The 20,172-nt window shown below is 35.9% G+C and overlaps 2 protein-coding genes across 13 annotated transcripts in view; both read right to left on the bottom strand.

The window, feature by feature from the left end:
* Positions 1-3,650, bottom strand: part of LOC124635517 (protein Fe65 homolog) — a 73,616-nt gene extending 69,966 nt beyond the window's left edge. For all 4 annotated transcript variants that reach the window (XM_047171395.1, XM_047171398.1, XM_047171399.1 and 1 more), the window contains exon 1: positions 3,430-3,650. The gene's annotated coding sequence lies outside the window, so the exon portion shown is untranslated. The remainder of the gene's footprint in view (positions 1-3,429) is intronic.
* Positions 3,651-5,612: 1,962 nt separating this feature from the next.
* LOC124635509 overlaps positions 5,613-20,172 on the bottom strand; it is a 162,122-nt gene continuing 147,562 nt past the window's right edge. For 3 of the 9 annotated variants that reach the window (XM_047171372.1, XM_047171373.1, XM_047171374.1), the window contains 5 exons: positions 11,125-11,266; positions 10,337-10,452; positions 9,664-9,763; positions 6,276-9,578; positions 5,613-5,889 (listed from right to left, as the gene is read on the bottom strand). In XM_047171372.1, coding sequence (XP_047027328.1) covers positions 6,295-9,578; positions 9,664-9,763; positions 10,337-10,452; positions 11,125-11,266 — 3,642 coding nt within the window. In that variant the 3' untranslated portion in view covers positions 5,613-5,889; positions 6,276-6,294. Of the gene's footprint in view, positions 5,890-6,275; positions 9,579-9,663; positions 9,764-10,317; positions 10,453-11,124; positions 11,267-13,237; positions 13,443-20,172 lie in introns of those variants that run through there. The other 6 variants (XM_047171377.1, XM_047171376.1, XM_047171378.1 and 3 more) reach the window with 5 other exon arrangements.

Genomic DNA, 20,172 nt, shown 5'->3' with positions numbered 1-20,172 from the left:
AAACTCCTATAAATTTGAATAAAGACAAAAATGATTATTGATGGACCCTCTTTATGCAAATTGGAGGGAATTCGGCCTTTCCAAGATACTCCTTTTTAATTTATGATCAAGTTCGAAGGAAAAGTTCCACTCAAATGTGCACGGAGTTATTAATTTAAGTTTTATAGTTTTGTTAATAGGTGTAAGTTCGTTGTTTTATACCTTTTAGTTTTTAATAGGGGTTCTGACTTCGTTTTTGGGAACTTGGTGCTGTTACATGGTAACTAAGTAAAGTCAGCCGTATCATTTTGTTACGTTGCATTGGCAAACATAGCGGTCTGTTGAAGTAACATTTTTAGATTGTACCGTCTAATACAATTTTTACTAAAACTCGTTCAATAAGTCGAGGATTTAATTAAGTAGAATTTAACAAACAATTCTTACTGATTGTAGCAAGATTCATGAATTTTCAATTTTAGTGTCAAATTATCCACAAATTCAACGACGCAATAATGATTTTTGTAATTTAAAAAATGTATTCTACCACAGTGTACTAATTATAGATACCTATTAACAATACATACATTAGCTATACAACGGCTTGTCGGTTACTATTAAATAGTGGTACGAATCAATATTGATGGCAAAGCAACTAATGACACTGGAATTACTGTCATCGTACATTTAATCATAGAGTGATGGACTTCACCAAATCGAAGTATGTTTTGAGTAGTGTAATCACACATATGGACTGTATGGATCTATTGATTGCTAAAGTTAACTTGTGTCTTGACATTTACAATGTCTTATCATTACGTGTACTTTGTTAAATAATCTTATTATTAAATGTAAAATATGATGCATGATTTTTGCTTACCCATTACAGCCGTCTCTGATATTCTATTACATTTAAAAATGCTGTGTTTATTTAGCTGAAATATTGTACAACTTTTTACAATGTTATTCAATCACCAATAGCACGAGAATATTAAGCAGACATGAAAAAGCGCTCACTCCTGTCTTTTCAACCGACTTCCCAAAAACAAAGAGGTTCTGAATTCTGATGTTTTTGTCCGACAAGACTATTTCCAAGGTAAGTCTCGTGTCAAATTTATCTGTTTTCGAGTTTCGGAATGCAAGCTCGTTAGAAGAGGGGAGATGACCCCCCTTAATTACTTTCATGTACTTTTATGGTTAGCTAGGGGAACTGGGTTATACGGGGTTAATGGGAATGGACTCTTAATCTATTTACTGGTTTAGTATTCACCATTGTGATCGAGTCTTCGATAAAATGGATACGCGTACGAACGTAAATGTATTCTGTTTTAAACGTAGATATACAGGTGACTGGTAAATCATTAGCAATATTTTTTCCCCTAAATCTAATCGAGGAAACTATAATTTAGAAAGGAAGCTAACTATTAAATATTAAATCACAACAGATTCCAAAATCAACGTAAATAAACCAGATAGGCAGTCGCTCCTTGTGTAAAACACTGGTTCTCAGCTGGTTACACTGAAGGCCGACCCCAACATATGTAGTTGGGAAATGGCTAGGCCGGTGATGATGAGTTAGCTTACGCCAGCGGTTTCACCCGACACTTTAGAAAACTAATCTGCGCATCCAGATAAAAATAATTATCTCGTAGGAAGATCCAGTGTCTATCTACTTGAAACTCCTGAACAGCTTACAAAGCTGAAGAGTATGTTTGTTTTTATCAACGTGCTAATCACAGGAACTAAGCAGGCACCAAATAGACCGATGTCAAAAATTCCTCAGGCAGTGTAGCGAATACCTCCGATCGAATGCAGGTGAATTCGCAGTCGGCACCCAGTTTTAATTGTTTTGTCGATTTGCAATTAGCCATATAGTTAGGTATAATCTTTATTTGACCTTCGTTTTTATTTAATAATACATAGTAACACAAAGTTTTTGTGTAATCCCTTTGAAGATTAGATCAGAAAGGGATCAATATATGATCCGCTCTAGCGTTTGTTTATTTTGTGATATTTGTTCAACATACGCTTTGTTGATCTGCGAGTTATATTTCTTTGATCTTTTATCAAAACATTCGTATTGCTTCTTACTTTGTATTTTTTTCGATATCTCATCTTTATTTACTTTCACTAGGTATTGTGAAGTATCTACACTTTCTATGATGATTGATTGAAAACTTACAACGAAATTGGGTAGACAGCCAAATCTCTAGTTTGTTTACTTGCTCAGGCGCTAAACTCAGGAACTTATGGTCAGATTTGGAAAATTCTCTCGATGCTAGATATCCCACTTATAGTTGAACGTAATATCCGAGCTACTTTATACATATATAGGTGCGCGAAGTAGTTCCCACAAGACGCGGGCGAAACCTCTCTCGGGAGCTAGTATCATGGAAATTTTGGTTTCAAGCCACGCTTTTTCTACGACAGGACTGCGATTCTTTTCTCTAGCATTAGAAACTTTTCCATTACCTACATCAAATGTAATGCTTATCATTACCAACCATTCCTTACGAGCTTCTGTTTAGAAATCACAAACCACCACAACAAAAGACGTAATGAAGTTCAACTTAAGTAAATAAGTAACTACTCACTGGCAAAGCTTCTACGCAGTTGACAATGATAGACTACTTCGTTCGTTCCATCAATACACTAGAAGCGGCCCTTGATAGCACTATGGCTATATTTGTTTAGATAAACTTAAGGTTATGCTGGGTTTGGAGAAAATGTGGTTAATTCTACTATTAGGTACCTATTTATTAATGCGAAAGTTTGTTTGTATGTTATTCCTCTTTCATGCAAAAACCTCCGAATGGGTTTTGATGAAACTTGGCAGTAATACCTAATGGCTTATGTATCAGAAAAACATAGGGCAAATTTTATCCTGGAGCGGGAAGCGGTTCCGTCGAGAAGACTGTGAAATCGCTAGTAGAAACTAGTCTTACATAGGTACTTAGTGAGGTAGCTAGGTACCTGTCCAATATATTTCAGCTGAAAAAACCCACTTAAGCATATAAAAGGTACCATAATAGGTACTTTCCTACCCACCTTTACGCAAATTGGTATTGTACTAATAACGCCTTGTACTCAATCTTGTGAAACTCATTTTGTATTCTAATACTCTTCCCGTGGCGTTCTTATTGCCCTACACTATGTATAAAGAACTACATAAAACGTATATAAGAATGCTATTGGAAAAACAGACGTATAAATAATAATAATACGGTTCAAATTAAATTGGAAAGTCGCCCTTTATGTAACGTGGTTTTGTGAAAACAAATAGGATTGTTCATTTTGAAAGAGACATGCGTAATAATTAAGAAAAGGTCATCTTGTGATGTCTTATACATTTGTAGAAAAAAATACATGATCAAAGGGTCATTCTATACATATTAAAAGACAGAGGAGTATATACTTTGAATTGTAGAAGCAAATGGAAGGAAAAACACTCACCTTTTTCCTTAAAACACTTACACAATCTTGATTATAGAAAAAAATATTACGTAAGCACACGGTCGTTCAAATCGTCTATTAGTTCAAAAATACAGTTTTTGATTCACTTTGGAACTTCGCACTTTTTAAAATGTTTTTCGAGTATATTCCACGCGAACACGAAAGTATTTTTCGACGAGAATTATGAAATAAATGGAAATAAAATGGAGGCTACGCTTTGCCGTATTGGGGTTAGATAGTGGGTAGTTTAGTGCGCATGCGTGAGATCTCACCCCATCCCTCGGTTTGGTTGCGTTCCAGAATACGCGAGTTAGGGGAGCGTTTTTAAAAGTTCAAAATCTAAACACTTATTACGATTTTTGTGCTGAAAATGAATTTGGTTTTGTTTCTACATTTTTACTTCACTTTTATGTAAAGCTCGTGTAAGCTGAAGTTACGCGCGTGAACGCAGCACTGATGGTGCACAGCGCACCTACTATGTCGATTGTCGCCTACCCACCATTCGAGTAGGCATTTTTCCAACCTAAAATGTTGATAAAATAATTATTTTATTTTTTATTTAAAAAACTAAGTTTTGCGATTGATGCGGCTAAAATAAATTTTAATATGAGTACAAAAATAACACAAGTAACTTGATAGATTGAATCATTATTTTATCCTTTAAAGGTTTTTGTTTATTTGTGTAGGTAAAACGTCCTATCAAGATTTAGTCAAATGGTAGGTGTACTTGGTTGTCGCAGCTAATTTAAATTATAATTAATTACAATTTATTTAATTTTCATTTAGTTGTTAACCTTCATCTTTTACTTACCCTACTTTTATATTAGGTATTAAACTCAGTCTCATAATACGTTCTGTAAAAACCGCTACATTCAAGGATTACTTACGTTGAAAAAAGGCAATACGAGCTACTTTAATATCAAGCTTAATTCTATATTATGTGTGGTTAGGACTCTAATCCGAATAAATGAAAAAATGCTTATGTACCATGTTCTTTTATACCAACTCATCAAAATTATTTTCTCTCTAGTGGCTAGGCAACAGCCGTATAGCGGATTGATCATAAGGTTAAGCAACGATTGGTGTAGTCGGTCCGTGGATGGGTTTCAGAATACACGTTTGATTAAATGGTGGGTCCCGAATGTCATTTGATTATCTTTGGCCGTTGATACGAGTAGTCAGAAGCTTGATCAGTCTTACCAAGGGGTACCTTCAGGTCTTCAAGGTAAGTAACACCTATCTCTACCTAATACCAAATTTCATCTCAAACGGTTAGGCCAAAATAAGCAATCTCACTTTCGATTCTATTAAAATTGTAAGGTTTCAAATGGCGAAACCAATTTCAACTCTGAGATACTTACTCTTAGATGCACGCATACTTTTACAAACTATTGTATAGATAGACTATACCTACTGCATACTTTAAAAGAAATTCCTACAGAGTATAATGACAGGTAGCATAGCATTTATACCCACCATTTGTGTTCAGGGTCGACTCGATCGATCAAACGGTAATTTTTCTGAAAATATAAGTATAAAAATGTGACTTTTTTCATTTATAATAATGTAAGTAGGTATCATAGAAAAAGTATGATAAACTGAATTGAATAGGTCGCAATTAGGCTATTGAATTCATTCTGAAGATAGAATATGTACACCACCCAAGGGTAGATTGGAAGAAAACGTCTAAGTTCGCCTATACAAAATGTGCAGAAAGTATTAAAATAAAAATGTATTGATCTACCTTTTTGCTAAGTAGGTATATTGGGGTCGGCTTCCAGTCTAAGCTGACAGAACGAGTGGAGCGACTGCCTATCTGACTCTTTAGCCAAAATTACTTGAACAACTCGATACTTACCCTATTTTCAGACTTTTGACTACAAGCAACTAATTTAATTTATTTTTATTCTATGCACGCAAGTGATATTATTATCAGTTCTATTTTAAATTCAAATAATTCTTTTGTTTCAGAATACGAAGCTAATACCCAACGTATCGGCAATTTACAGTTACCTTCAAGTAACTTTTTTGGTCTCTGAAGTTACCTATTTGATGCCTATCTAAGTTCATACATTTTTACTGTTATCTCGAATTCACTAGTTTTTAATTTCGGTGCAGCAAAATTAACTTAAAGAAGCAGGTATTTAAAACTGGTAGGTAAATAAAATAAAACCACACAAAACTATATGAATAAAATTTGTATTCCGTCATCATACACGAATATTGATCGGTTCAATACATTAATAGTGTTTTTGTTTAATAAAATAGAAACTATTTGCTATATTATTGTAATAACGATCAAAAATACATTGGCTTAACATCAGATAAACTATTAAATTAATACGTCTCAATAACATTCGATATTTGCCGATTAGAATGTACTAAGCTAGTTAAAACTATTTATTTATAATATTATATACTAAGTGTAACGCGATTTCTTACAGCAAACTCCCCAACGTCCTGAAATTTTAGAAAAATATATGAATAAAGTGAAAAGAATGTACCTACATATTATATTTATATAGTAAGTATATATTTTTTTACAACATAACATGAGTAAATGACTTTATTAAAAAAATATGTATTAAAAAAAAATATTGAAAAGTAAGTTCTTGACCGTAAGTTATGACTAAGTAATATTGTACAGGTTTCTTAGGCATGTCTCTGTAACCTGGCAAAGCCTGTCAAGTATATTCCAAGGGTTTGTAATGAATGGAGGTATTAAAGACAATATTTATTGAAACTAATGTTAAAATTGCAATAACCATTTTGTAAATGCACCTTAACACTATACCTCAATATTTAATTTGATATTTACTTTCTACATACAATAAAACAGTTGTTACCTTGTACCTAGCACCAGTATTATTTGGTCATGCCCTGCTTAGCTCGTCGCTCCCACTCCGCCCGCATCTGCAGAATCCCTTTAAACTGAGGAGACGCATCTGCCTCCCCTGCAGCTTCCTTCTCCCTTCCATCTTCCTCCTTTTCTATCTCCCCATCCTTGGGTATCACAGCACTTTCTTTCCTATCCTTTTCAACTGACAATCGGAATTTATCATCATTCTTCTGCCACGGTCGTTTCGTCAAAGTGTCGGCTTTATAAGCCATAGCTTCGCTCTTTGCAATGTTCTTAATGTCCTCTCTGTCATTTGATGGGTCAGGGAACGTCCTATTTCTAAGTCTCTTTTCCGGAGTGGAGTCTGATACCTCCTTCTTGTATTTATTTACTTCGCTTCTGTAAACTGGGGCGCTATCTCTCTTAAGATTAGATACACTGTTTATGCTGACACTTCTTTGATAGTGTGGGGCACCAAATTGACTGACACGGGCAGCAATGTCCACCAATCTCTTTTCTTCTTCCTTGATTACATCTTCGTTTTCTTTATCACTATCTCTAGACTTTATAGACGCGTTAAATTCGTTTTTCAATATCTTACTCCTTGTTGGTGGAACGTCGCCATCTTCTTTGTTATTATTTGCAGCTATATCTTGCGCAATGCTATCGGCTTCTGAATCTTTTAGTTTCAAAGATCTTCGGGCGAACACTTTCATTAACTCTGGTTCGTCATCATTTTTCCTATCGCCTCGAAGTTCTTTGGAAATGATTCCAGGCTTTTTGCGGTAAACAACTGTCTCGTCGTGTCTGTCAGGAGTTTTGATGTCATTGCTGTCCGTGCTCTGAATAGAACTCTTGCTTCCGAAGCTCGAATGGGATTTCTGATCCATGGATATGTTATCGTAAATTCTTTCCGTGCTACCCTCAGTACTCATGGAGTTTGTTCGTGGTTTCTCTGGTCTGTCTTGCAGTTCAACGCTCATGGCTTTTCTCTTGAAGAATGCTTTTGGAGTAGAAGGGCTCTGTGGTATAATAGGTATAACAGATTTCCTACCACTCAGTGGAGAGTTCTTGTCATCATTTTGAGTATTCTCAATAATATTTTCAACAAAATTGTTGCTTTTAATAGATTCTTTTCTCACAGGTATATTCTGTGTCTTGGTTTCAGTTATTTGGAAACATTCAATTTCTTGTTCTTTCTCCGCTTGTGGACTATCAAGTTTCTTTGGCGTAACGTTAGCTGTCAACACAATGTTTGTTGTTGGTTTAGCATCAACTTTGTTCAATTGAATGTTCAAAAACTCTGGAACTTTCGGTTTAGATCCAGATTTCTGTAGTTTCTCTTCACTTTTATTTATTTTGGGTGTTTCCACCGTTTTGACCGGGGTTTGTTCCTTATTAATATGAGTCACTGATATAAAACTTTCAGTTTCTGACTTTGATTCTTTCTGCGTACTATGTTTGGCACTCAAAGCACTTTCAACAGATATCGTTTTCCGTCTATCGTCTATCGGTTTCTCTGGGCTACTCTTAATGCTATCTAATGAACTAGACTTGAGTATTGGGGCAATAATGGGCTTAGGCGAACTAATAATATCATCAATTTTAGCCTCTATTTGAGAAATATCGCTGTCGCGTTTATTATCCATTGTAATATGAATGCTGTTAGTGAAGAGTTTTCTGTCTTCATTGGCATCAGTTTTGAGGCTATCCAAGTAACTGCTGTCGGTACTTGGCAAGCTGTCGTAGTTAGCTTCTGCAGTGCCGTGCATTATATTATAGTTTCTGGCGGAAATCCTTTTGGAGAAATCGTTTCGTTCGCTCAGGTTCCTCCTGTAGTTGACTTCCCAGCTTTCTAGCAATGGTTCAGAGATGCCGACGATGGCGGGTAGACTAGGCATCTGGTTCTCCTGGGAGCTGATGGACGTCGTCTCTGACGCGTATCGGAAGCTGTGTGACTTGCCGATGCTGCTGCGAGTCTCCACGAACTCGTCTCCGAGGGACCGCATGGCAGATGTGACGTAGGACTCCTCAGTTTTGGAAGTGTGTCGCGTCGATTCACGTTTGCATTCGATCAATTTCTCAGTAAAATCGGAAACGTGCTCGGTCGACCTGTGCTTGATGTTGTCGGAACTCTGATGCCTAGCCGATTTGGGAGGTGACGTCGAAGTAAGCATGCTAGCGTTGAAGTACGGTATGTTTTTAGGCATGCTTCCACTACTAGTGAATAAGTTATAATCGTTATGAACATTTTTGATGCGCATCGCTCTGATTGGCGGTTCATCGTCTGAGATCACTGGAGACTCTTCCTGGGCCCTGTTCAACAGTTCATTACTAATAAATGCTTTTGAGGAAAATGGATCGACCAATCGCTGTACAGACACTGGTCTCTTATTCTTATCAAGTTGTAAGTTGAAAGATTCCCTCTTATCTTCAATAGTCTCTTTAGAAGAAGTCCGTTTTGTCCTCTCAATCTTTTCACAGAATTCCTCGCGTCTGCTGTAACGACTCTTCATTTCTAGATTCAACATTTTATCAGTTTCTTCAGCAATTTTGAGATCAGTAATATTGTATTCGACACCGGGAACTTTAACAGCGCTGTACACATCTTTGTACGCACTGTCTTGCACGTAAGCGCCTTTATTGTCCAACCTCTTATGCATTTGGTTGGCGAAAGCTTTCTGTCCAGCAGACTTGTGGGTTCTTTCAGCAGGTACCGGCTTGTACCCTTGTCCTTCACTAAAACTTCTTTCTGTATCAACAGGTTTATACTGCGCCGGAGGTTTCTCAGTTTTAGACTTCTTAGTCTCTTGCTGACCATCCCCATCCGTCTGATCTTTTTTAGACTTCTTTCCACTCTTCCTCAATCGAAGTCTGCTGAAGAACGATTCTTCCTTCTTGGATGATTTTATAGCTTCGTTTTCTGACTTCTTGTCTGACTTAGATTTCTTCTCGAGGCAAGATTCATCGGCTTTCTTGTCCATGCGGTACTTAGTCATCCTTTCTTCTGAATGGTAAGTTTGGATGGTTTCCTCATGTGTTCTTGACGAGCTCTCTCTAAGGGCCTGCCCTTGGGAGCTGGATTGACTTCTTTTGATCGAGGACCGTGGTGTGTTGGACTCTGCTATGCTAAGTTTAGCTGGTGACTGGCCGACTAGCTGGCCGAGGGCCAAGCCGGGAGGCAAGGACGAGGACTTCAGTTTAGTGTCGCTCGGAGTCTCCAGAACTCTTTGGAGTTCCCTGTTCACGTGCTGATGCTGTTCTTTAACGATTTTATGATGCTTCGTAGTGGTCGATGAAGAGAATGATTCTGGAACGAAGCAATTCAACTCTTAGACATGTACATACAACAAGCGACTCTAGGTGTAGATGTAGTACGGCATATATTTGCTTACCAGTAACCACTTCTGAATGCTTATGGCTGACTTCAGGAGTAGTGCTTCGTATCATTTCTTCGTTCAGTTCGGGCGTTATCGGCAAGGCTGATGTGGCAATCTGAAATGTTACAGCAAACAATGAATATCTGGTGACATCTATTGAGACACATAGACGTAGTGAGTGTTTGATTACTTATAGATAAACCAAATAACCCACTGTGCTTAAGCTTATATTAGAGTAGCGGTGTGAATAGAATTAAGTAATAGATGAATGGAAAATGATGAGCGCACTTCAGATTTCGGCAAATACGCTTTTTGTGATACCAGGAAAAGCAGCCGTCATCATCAAGTTAGCGTGATTTTACAAAATTAGGGAAGTTAATTACTGTGAACTATTAGTAGAATAATAATACCAGTTTTACCAAGGGGTTGCTCAAGCAACTGGGTTGAGGAGGTCAAATAGGCAGTCTTTCCTTGTAAAACACTGGCACTCAGCTGCATCCGATTAGATTGGAAGCCGACCTCAACTCAGTTGAGCAAAGGCTCGGGAGATGGATGTAAGTAAAATTGTCAGTATATAATTGTTAGAGTTAGTAAAGCATTACCTCAAAAGTTAACACAGAAAGCTGAACCAAGCCAAAAGCTATGCGAGTGATAAGATCCGACACCTACTTTAAAACTCAATACTAACTGGGTTGTTTTTCTTGCGTCGTGGGGCGCCGTGCGTCCTGCGCGGCCGCACCGCCATCTTGTGCTTCGCCGCCGAGTGCGACAGCGGCGCCACGCCTGATGGCGGCTCCGACGTGTCTGGAATTCAAATACATATGGATATTTTACTTTAATAATCTTCAGTTCTTCTTCTTTCATCCTGCTCCCAACTTTATTTGGGATGGGCGCAATATGTATCCGCTTCCATTCCTGCCTGTCACTCATCATACTGACACTTACTCTCTTCTTATTCATATCTTTCAGGGTAATAATTGTTAGTATAGCTGTTCCAAATATGGAGCCATCATCAGCCTTTTTACTGCCCCAATGCAGAGAGGACAGGACTGTTTTCATACAGAGATGTTGCGATAATCACCACGATTGGCCATTTTAAACTTAAGTCACGGTACCTGCTTAATGGACTTGGTGAAATACACACATATAACATAGGGAAGGTACTTCTTAATGCTTGTGGTAAAAATAATTAAGTATTGTATTATCAGTGAAAATAAAAGTAGGTAGATAACACTGTCATTCTCACATATGAAACAAGAATCTAGAATGTTTTGTCTTCGGCTTTGTTAAACCCTAACAAAGAAAGCTAACGTAGCTTTATTTGTTGGGGTTTTCATTTATCTTAGTACATAAGCTGACTGATACCTTTACAGTCTTTCGTGTTTATAGCAATAGTCACAGTCTTACAAACTCAGGAGATATGTACACTTGGGCAAACTAACCCTAGAAGTCATCAGTAAAGAAGAATATACTCACTATAGAAGTCGAAGTGGTCACTCCTGGAGTGGTCGTGCGAGTGATGGTGTCCGCTGCTGCTGTCCTCGTCCATCTCCGAGGAACCAACGCTGAGTAGTGACCCATCACTGCACGAGGACTGCGATATGCCCGCATGGTGCCGCTGGAATAGAGAACATTCTCCATAAGTATGGTTAACGAAATAGACCCTGTGTAAGGATGTTTTATATCTCGAGAGTGGGTGAGCCAAACACGTGTGTGTCAATGTACATACACATTGTATTTGTATGCGTAAGCTACGGAGCGCTCAGTAGTGGTCGAGGTTTTATCAAAATGCATTGCGAAAATGTATGAAATGCAAATTACATAGATAGATAGATAGATAGATAGATAAAACATTTATTCAGACAAACAAAAAGACACCACAAAGATACACAATAAGAAAAATAAAACAAAACAAGAAGTAGGTAGAAAGAGAAACATAAAATATGAAATACAATCAGAGATTAACGGCGCGCTGCAGTGTCTTACGTTTGCACCGAATGGGAGTCCAACTCAGCATGTGTCAGGTAGAATACCTGACGCTGGTATTCTGCTGGATCCCTAAAAATGACGCGCATAGACAATGTACATGGTTATTTATACACGGGAATAGCTCAGCCTCATTTCGTGTGATAAAACATTTATGACAATTATATCGATGACATAATATGTGAACGTTAACACTAGAAAATATAGCACATCCTTTTTGAATACATTTAAATCAAGTGCAAGGAATAATATGCCTTAAGATTTTATTACCATTTTTAATGTAAAAGTAGGTACTTTGTCTTCAAGACTGACTTTCCAAATGATACAATTTATATCTTGTATTAGATTTGTATGTATGTTTCTGTCTGGGTTTGGATGTAATAGATTACCTAACGTTTCAGTTTGCACCTTGATAATGTAAAGTCGTCATAAACTGTCATAGATTTCTACCATTATATCTCTTCAGCAGGAAACATCAGATAAATATTAAAATGCGATAGCTTATCAAGAGAAAATATACACTTTCATGTGTTATCATAACAGTATATTTTCGTGTGCATTTTACAGAAAATGGGTTGAAGATTTTCCTAAAGATCAGTCAACTAAAAAAATCTTTCTTTTCCTTAACCTAATGATTTACTTTAGAGAACATTAATTAATTAACCTAAATACATAGTAGCTTGATTTCACAATCCCTTTTTTGGTAGTCACTGAAAAATTGGCTAAATAAGCATGCATAACTTATTCTAACAAGAATATATTGCATAAATATCTAGCTCCATCTATACGTACTTCATATGCCCTTGAGTCATTACACTATATTTCAAAAAATACGCAACATCAAAATCCCAGCACATAAGTTACATTAGAAATCCTACTATCAGTGCAGATAATCTTATTGAAATAAATCAGAAACCGGATGCACGGTGCATTAGCATGCTTTGCTATTCAACTGGCCCCGTGTAGCGGCACGACAGTGTAATATTTCGAGTCCGTAAAACTACGTAATTATTTTAGACTTGGTAATATACCTAATATTTTGATTTTTATGGAAATATTAATAAGATAGTTAGGACTAATATTAAATATTGGTAGAAACAGCTCTATGTCATGACGGAAAATGATATGGCTGTCGCTTATCTATGCAGAAATTTTTGAACAGCTCATGTATTTATTTTTAAAGAAAATTATCATGAGCTCGTATCGATATGTCTAATTTATCATCGTTACATTCAACATGCAAATAAACACCGTCAGGAGTTAGTCATTCAACATTTAAAAAGTTTATCATGTATGCAGTCGATTTTTAATAGTAGGTACAATATAGGCTGCCAAGAATTTCTTATTATGAGGAGATGGGAAATCATCAGATAACCGCTTCCCCTATAGGTGAGGCGTTAAGGGGTCCTTATTAGACTTTTACTGACTGAAATCCACCATGTTTCTTCTGCAGCCCTTTATGAACCAGGACGTCGGTAACTCTTTCGAACAATCCCGCAGCCCAGGCAGGTTATTGGAAGACTCAGGACTCATTATACATAATTATTACATTAAAGAAATCGATGTTCTTATATCTATAGAAATATGCTTAAAACAAACGTACTATATTAACCTTTATATTGGCACTAATATGTCTTCTCCTTGGAGGGCGTTTCACCGGGACTTCTTCAGTCTTCGTTATATACAGCATCATTTTTATAATCCTTATCGATACACTGAACTTTATCGATATAGTCACTCGATACTTTATCGATGCACTCACATCATTGTTTTTATTTGTTTGTGACACTTATTCATAGCTTATACTTAATTACACACTATTATATTATATGATTAATTGTTCTTCTGATTAATATTACACACTGAAAATGATGTAATTATTTGGTTAGAAATGTTTTTATATTTTTGTGAGATTGGGGGCTCATGGACTATTTTTATGTTTTTATAGAAATGTGTGTCATTTTGTGAATAATTGTTATTTTGATTGAAAGTGATTGCTATCTATGTAATTTCGACTGTACAACAAATCATTGCATGAAATCATAAATTTTAATGATGTTTAAAAGACTTATTTTAGAAAGATTCAAACCATTGCGAAACAGACTTCAATTGCTTGCCTATATCTTTTTTTAGTTCATAGTAAATACGTTAAGACTACCAAAAAAAAACTAAAATACTGTAAAAATAGCCAGGCATTCTGACCTAAAAGTAGAGACCACTATTCTCAAACCTACATTAAGTACATCTTTTTTTCTAGAAAGTACTTTTGTCATAATAGATGCTACTACGTTCTTACCTATATTGTGTAGGTTATCAGATAGAACCTCAATAGATAATATCTAATCGGCATTTATTGTCATTTTGATTATTTTTACTGATATTTTATGATATGTTTTTATCGGTCTCCTATTTACCTACATTATGCGAAGTATAATATGAGTATTTTCCATACATTTAATAATAATTATAAAGTCAAACTTTTCTTTCAAATAACTCCAGGATAGGGCAGAAAATATGAACAGAAAATGATTGCGCATGCGCGTCTAATGGCTGTCTTCAGAGCGGTAAAGTTATTTGACGAGAATCATATTTTTTTCTTGCTTAAAATAATGTTAATCGCGTTTTCTTCCAGAAAGTCATAAAATTATCGCGATCACAGATAACATATGAAGTGCAATTGTGTCGATATCGATAAAATAGCACGTAACATGCTTATCATTGCCAATGTCTCGATAACGAATGAATAGCAGTATTTTATTGTAATTTGGGGATTAAAACATGTTTTATTTGAATTTTCGATGACCTTCGATAGGAATGTTTTGTTTAATTGTTATAAAGACTTTCTTGCAAAGTAGAAATAGTAGATTTCCATAATTTATTATGACTTAATTATACTTATATTTTCCTGAAGAAACGACTGAATAAGTAAGAGATATGTTAGGTGCGTTTAAAAGTTTTTCTAATGCGATAAATGTGATAGAAAAAAAAAGAAATTGTAACTAAAAATACCTTAAAATGTGTAATTTTTAAAAATATTAAAAAAAAATATATTTTTAAAACTGAGAAAAAGCCCGGAGTTTTTTTCCTGTTTCGCCTAAAACATTTGCCCTGTTTCTTTTACGATGATATCGGCAAACGTGACCAAATACAGTCAAGTCATTCATAATATCGGACCTGAATTATATAGGTAAGTACGTCACTATTTATACCTATACCTATCGACAGATTAATAATATGTTTTATCGACCCTCTTTCTTTTGTATGAGTTTCACGTGTAGACATAACAAGATAAGGATTAATTAAATTCATTCTTTGTCTGTATCATTCATTTATAAAAGTAGAATTTATTAAAATCATTAAGTACCCTTCTGCGCATTCGAGTAAGTAATAAGATTTATACGAACATACAGAATACACACTCACTTTATGATGTCAATGATATTAAATGAAATTAATATGACAATGTGCCATGCTGTAAATAACTGACTTTTTCAGTACTAGAAAACTATCTAGTTTCGCCGAAGTGAACAATTTTTTACATATTCAACTAAACTTGACTAATTTTTTTTGTTTTTCTGCACCATGGCAATCTGTCCTAGAACAATAAGCCACTGAGTAGAGTCGTGTTTTGTTTAAACTTGACTATGTATAACGTAAATTATTGCCAATGCCAAAATTAAAATTATATTTAAGTATAACAGGAGCTACGTAATTTCAGCCTCAAGTGTGAGGCTTGGCGAAAGTCCCGAGTGGTGTTAAATGCGGGTAGTTGCAAAATAACACGCGCACTGACGCAACTACCGCGCCTCCGTGAAAACTGCTAAACGAATGCTCTAATAGATAATTTCACGCTAGTGTTATTTTTTATAATTTTTCTTTGTGTAATTATATCGTAAGTTAAGTATAACTGCTTGGTTGTATTTTGTGTAAGGAAACACCGATTATTGCATCTCTATCAAAATAAGGTACCTACTGCATGTTAGAATAACTTTCAGTCGCACAGTGTATGCCCAGCGCCTGTCTGACCTCTACAACAGTTACCCGGGCAACCCAATACCCCTTAGTACCTAACCGCTTCTGAATAAATACCAAAGAAGTTGAAATGGCAGTCGGGACCAATTTAATATGCCTTCGGAAACCCGTCATCATGGTCCCAAAAAAAGACTTGGCATAATACTACCAAAAGCCAGTACGACAAACCCATAATACAGCAAGCGCATTTTAATTTCACCCATGTCAAAATATTTAAACAATACCCATCTAAAAAATAAATTAACAGTAGGTACCCCCATATCACATCATCAAATCACACCACAAAACACAGTGCGTGCCACAAAAAACGGGCCACTCTCATTGTTAATATATAAAGCCAATACTGTGCCGGTAATTGTGGCGTCGGCCAATGGGAAGCGGAAGAGGGGTGAGCTATCTCATGGAGCCGGATGGCATCAGTCTGCTTCGTAATTATATAGTTGTGAACTTTGTGTATGCGTTTTGTGTGAATATTGTGACAATATGCGTTGATTTTGTGGGTTATTGCGAAGTTGCTTTGGTAGTGATACACTTCTGCATCGGAGAGCAAGTCTGGTGCCTGATCTCTCTTTGGTCATGTAGGATTGGTGTCCCTGGGACTATGAGATTTCAAACTCAAGAAAGTTTATACAAATTAGGCTGATAAATAAGATCTTTTCATATGTCAAAAACAAAAGACAGCACCTAAAACGCCCATAAAGGAAGAAGAACTTATGTCTGTCTATTGGTTGGAAGAACAGATTTATACAAAACAAGAGAGTGAGTAACCTGTAGCCTTCCCCAATAATGATGATGATGATGTCCTCCTAGCCGATTATCGGCTACGGCGGCTGTTCTCATGTAAGGAGATTAGCCTACTACGCAGGACATATTATAGTGCACGAGCATTTGCGCAGACACAGGTGCACTCACTATTCCTTAACTCTCATAGCCCGATGGGACGGTAATCCGACACGACCGGAGAGAGATCAGGCGCAGGACCGACATTTACGTGCTCTCCGATGCACGGGTGTATCAATCACTAGCTTCCAGGCTCCGGGCTGCTTTGTGAAAGTCTTCTAAAACCCACAAAGCGATTTCGGCCCGACTCGGGAATCGAACCCGAGACCTCGAGCTTAGCAGCCGCACTAGCGACAGCTAAACCAACGAGGCAGTTCCCCAATAATAGTCTAACTAACACTGAAATATTTTTTAAATCAGCTCAGCGGTTCCTGAGATTGACAAGTTCAAACCAACAAAAAAGTTCTTCAGCGTTATAAAATTAACTATGATTCAATACTTAAACAAATGACATAAGTTCTAATTTAAGTAAACAAAAGCTATGGTACTTATGACGTAAAAATATAAGTACTTGTAGTACTTCAAATAAACCCTTGATTACAATATAAAAACCAATAATTTAGATAAATAGCCAATTGTTTTAATTGTTTTATAGCTATTGTTGATAAATGGACATGATATTAACTATTGATAACTTATCTCTTATCACTTTATTAACATGTTCATGCATGTTATCAATAATCTTTATAGAAGTTATTTGCATAAAATAATAATGATTGAAAGTGTAATTGCATTTGCTGGAAAAGTCTTCGATTTGGAAATATAAAGGCTTTTAATTGAGAATGCTTTGTTTGGTTGGTTTCAGATTCGATTCCCGTAGAGCTAACTTATCGGTGCTTAGGAACATATCATAGTCATTTATATTATTTTATGTACTTACATATGTCGTTTACATTTATAGCACTTTCGGGTGTTTTATCAGAAAATTGCGACAGTGTAGTATGAATGAAAAAAATATACTTAAACCAATCTTATTGCCCGTTTCCACATAGGTCTTATCATTAACGCCTTCATAGGTAGAAAACTTCGATAGCTAGGTAGCGAAGTTCTTTATCAAAACCAAACATTTATACAAACTTACTGTAGTAGGTACTCTTTATTATCTTTTAAACATGTAATTTGCAATTAACTAGCAAACTTTTCCCTTCAAGAATAACCAACAGACACAACTTATTAAAATTTAACTCCTATAGTTAAAACCGTCTATCCGTTATATTATAAGTTAACTGTGGAAACAATTGAACCGTGGAAAGCGCATAGAAAGCGTTCACAAGAGAACACAAGTTAACAATAACCAATATACCTTGACACGTGATTAGTACTAATATCTAAGGTGACAGGGTTCAACGTACATTTGTTTAAAGTACCATTTTCTGTTGGTCCCTTGAAGAGAAAGAAATGTATGTTTATATGGGTCTTAGTTAGTTGGATCTTGTTTGTAGGGGCATGGAGTAATATGTATGTAAAGTTAAGTTATACTAAATAATAATGTAAATGGTTGTCTTCGATATACTCTAAAATAGGTATGCCTATTTAGGTACAAAAAATAATTAAGAACACTTCGTTCAATTTATGTTTGCAATGAAAAACACTTTCCTAGCAAACATTAATCGTCCATTGTAGTTAAAACAATTACTGTTTATTTTGAAAATTTTACGTAAAAATTCATAGTACATACCTAAACAGTTTTATTTTTCCTTAATCAACTGTTTATTTTGAAAATTGAACGTGAAAATCTACACCTATAGTTCGGCCATTCAGAGAATGCGTTCCTGACACGTCGCGATTGAACTGACGACGTAACTTTGCAATGGCGTTGCAGTTACGATAAAAATATTTTTGCTGGTTGTTTACCGTTTTAACAATTGAGGAGCATTAAAACAACATTATTATATCAATAATCAATGAATGTAGTTACGTCGTCAGTTCAATCGCGACGTGTCAGGAACGCATTCTCTGAATGGCCGAACTTTAAACAGTTGTTCAAAGAAACCTGACGTTTAAGCATGTTGTTTGTGAACTTGGCATCATCATCTCCCAAGACGTTTTGTTTTGTTTGTTCCCAACTAGCCGGATACAGCTGAGTACCAGTGTTCTACATGGAGCGAACCTATCTGACCTCCTGAAAGCAGTTACCCGGACAACCCAGTACCCCTTGGTTAGACTGGTGTCAGACTTCCTGGCTTCTGACTACCTGTAACTACTGCCAAGGATGGTGAACTTGACATAAGATTTGAAATTATAGGTTTCTGCCAAGTACCGTAAATTTATCGGTTATGCTGCGTAAACGCATAGCGAATCGAAACCTCCTTGAAACAATCGATACTAATCGATTACTCGTGAACAGTAGGTAGAAACAAAAACTTTGATATCTTTTCCCTTTTATTAGAAAATTCTTGGTTTCTATTTAATACGCAATGACTATAAAAACCTATTGGTATATTTTTGTGAATATTTCGTAGTAACCGACTATATGTAACTTAGGTGAATTACGTTTGACGTTTGGGGTACTCAGAAGCGATAGTGAGAATAATCGATTCGGATACTAATATCGAACATTGATAATTTTAAAATAATTTCATTTATGACGTTTTCTTTATAAATCACCTTTTATATACCTAATCAGTCAAACGAAATCTTTATTATGTTAACATAGTTTTAGTTTTAAAAAACATACAGAAACAAATGACAGTCGGAAACATTATTTTCAATAGCTCACCCATGAATAAGTATTGTAACACTTCAAATTGCCGACGGATTGAATTTTCGTACGTTCGTCATTTCGCATTCGGCGGATGTATTTCCGACATTAGTGATTCGCTTTCGATTATTACAACACTATTTTCGGTAATACCATTTTTTTACAAAACGGTTGGATTTCCCAATTGATATTTAAGTGAGAAAATTAAACTAGTATTGTACTTTAAACATTGTGTAAGGCGTTTTTTTTAAATTCGCCTATTCGTTCAACTGTGAATTATTGTTGTAAAAGTAGTCTTAATGTCAGGAAATGTTATGTAGAAGTGGTATTTTGATTTACTAATAAGTATTATCACGCAATTGTGCGCGAAAACTATTTTTATTGTGAATATGCAAATGTTCGAGTATTAGTGACAGGTTACATAAAAGTGCTGTCATTTAATGTTCTCTTGTATTCCTTTTTATTAATTGAATTTATAATTTCACAGTTATATTTTCTCCACTGGTATACTGGCTAAAGGAAAATTCAGTCTGCGCAAATGCTTGTGCTCTGTAATATGTCCTACACAGTTGGCTAATCTCCTTACATGAGAGCAGCCGTAGCCGATAATTCGGCTAGGAGGACCATTAACATCATCAAAGGGAAAAGGTTAGGCAGATGTTCCTTTATACAGCTACGAAGTAAGCTCTGGAACTCCTGATCTGCTTCCAGAATCAGTTTCTACAGAAAATCGTTTTCTTGGTTGATAAAATGTAGAACTTATCTATATAAGTAACTAGCCGCTTTCCCGCGGTTTCACCCGCGTCCCGTGGGATCTACTTCCAGCACCGGGATAAAATGCCTATGTTACTCGCAGATAATATAGCTTTCTAATGGTGAAAGAATATTTAATATCGGTCCAGTAGTTTTCGAGTTTATCCATTACAACCAAACAAACAAACAAACAAAGTTTTCCTCTTTATAAT

The sequence above is a fragment of the Helicoverpa zea genome, chromosome 13 (assembly GCF_022581195.2).
Source record: "Helicoverpa zea isolate HzStark_Cry1AcR chromosome 13, ilHelZeax1.1, whole genome shotgun sequence".
NCBI classification, from domain to species: domain Eukaryota; kingdom Metazoa; phylum Arthropoda; class Insecta; order Lepidoptera; family Noctuidae; genus Helicoverpa; species Helicoverpa zea.
Note: the sequence above shows the minus strand (reverse complement) of the source record. Positions and strands in the feature narration are given on the sequence as shown.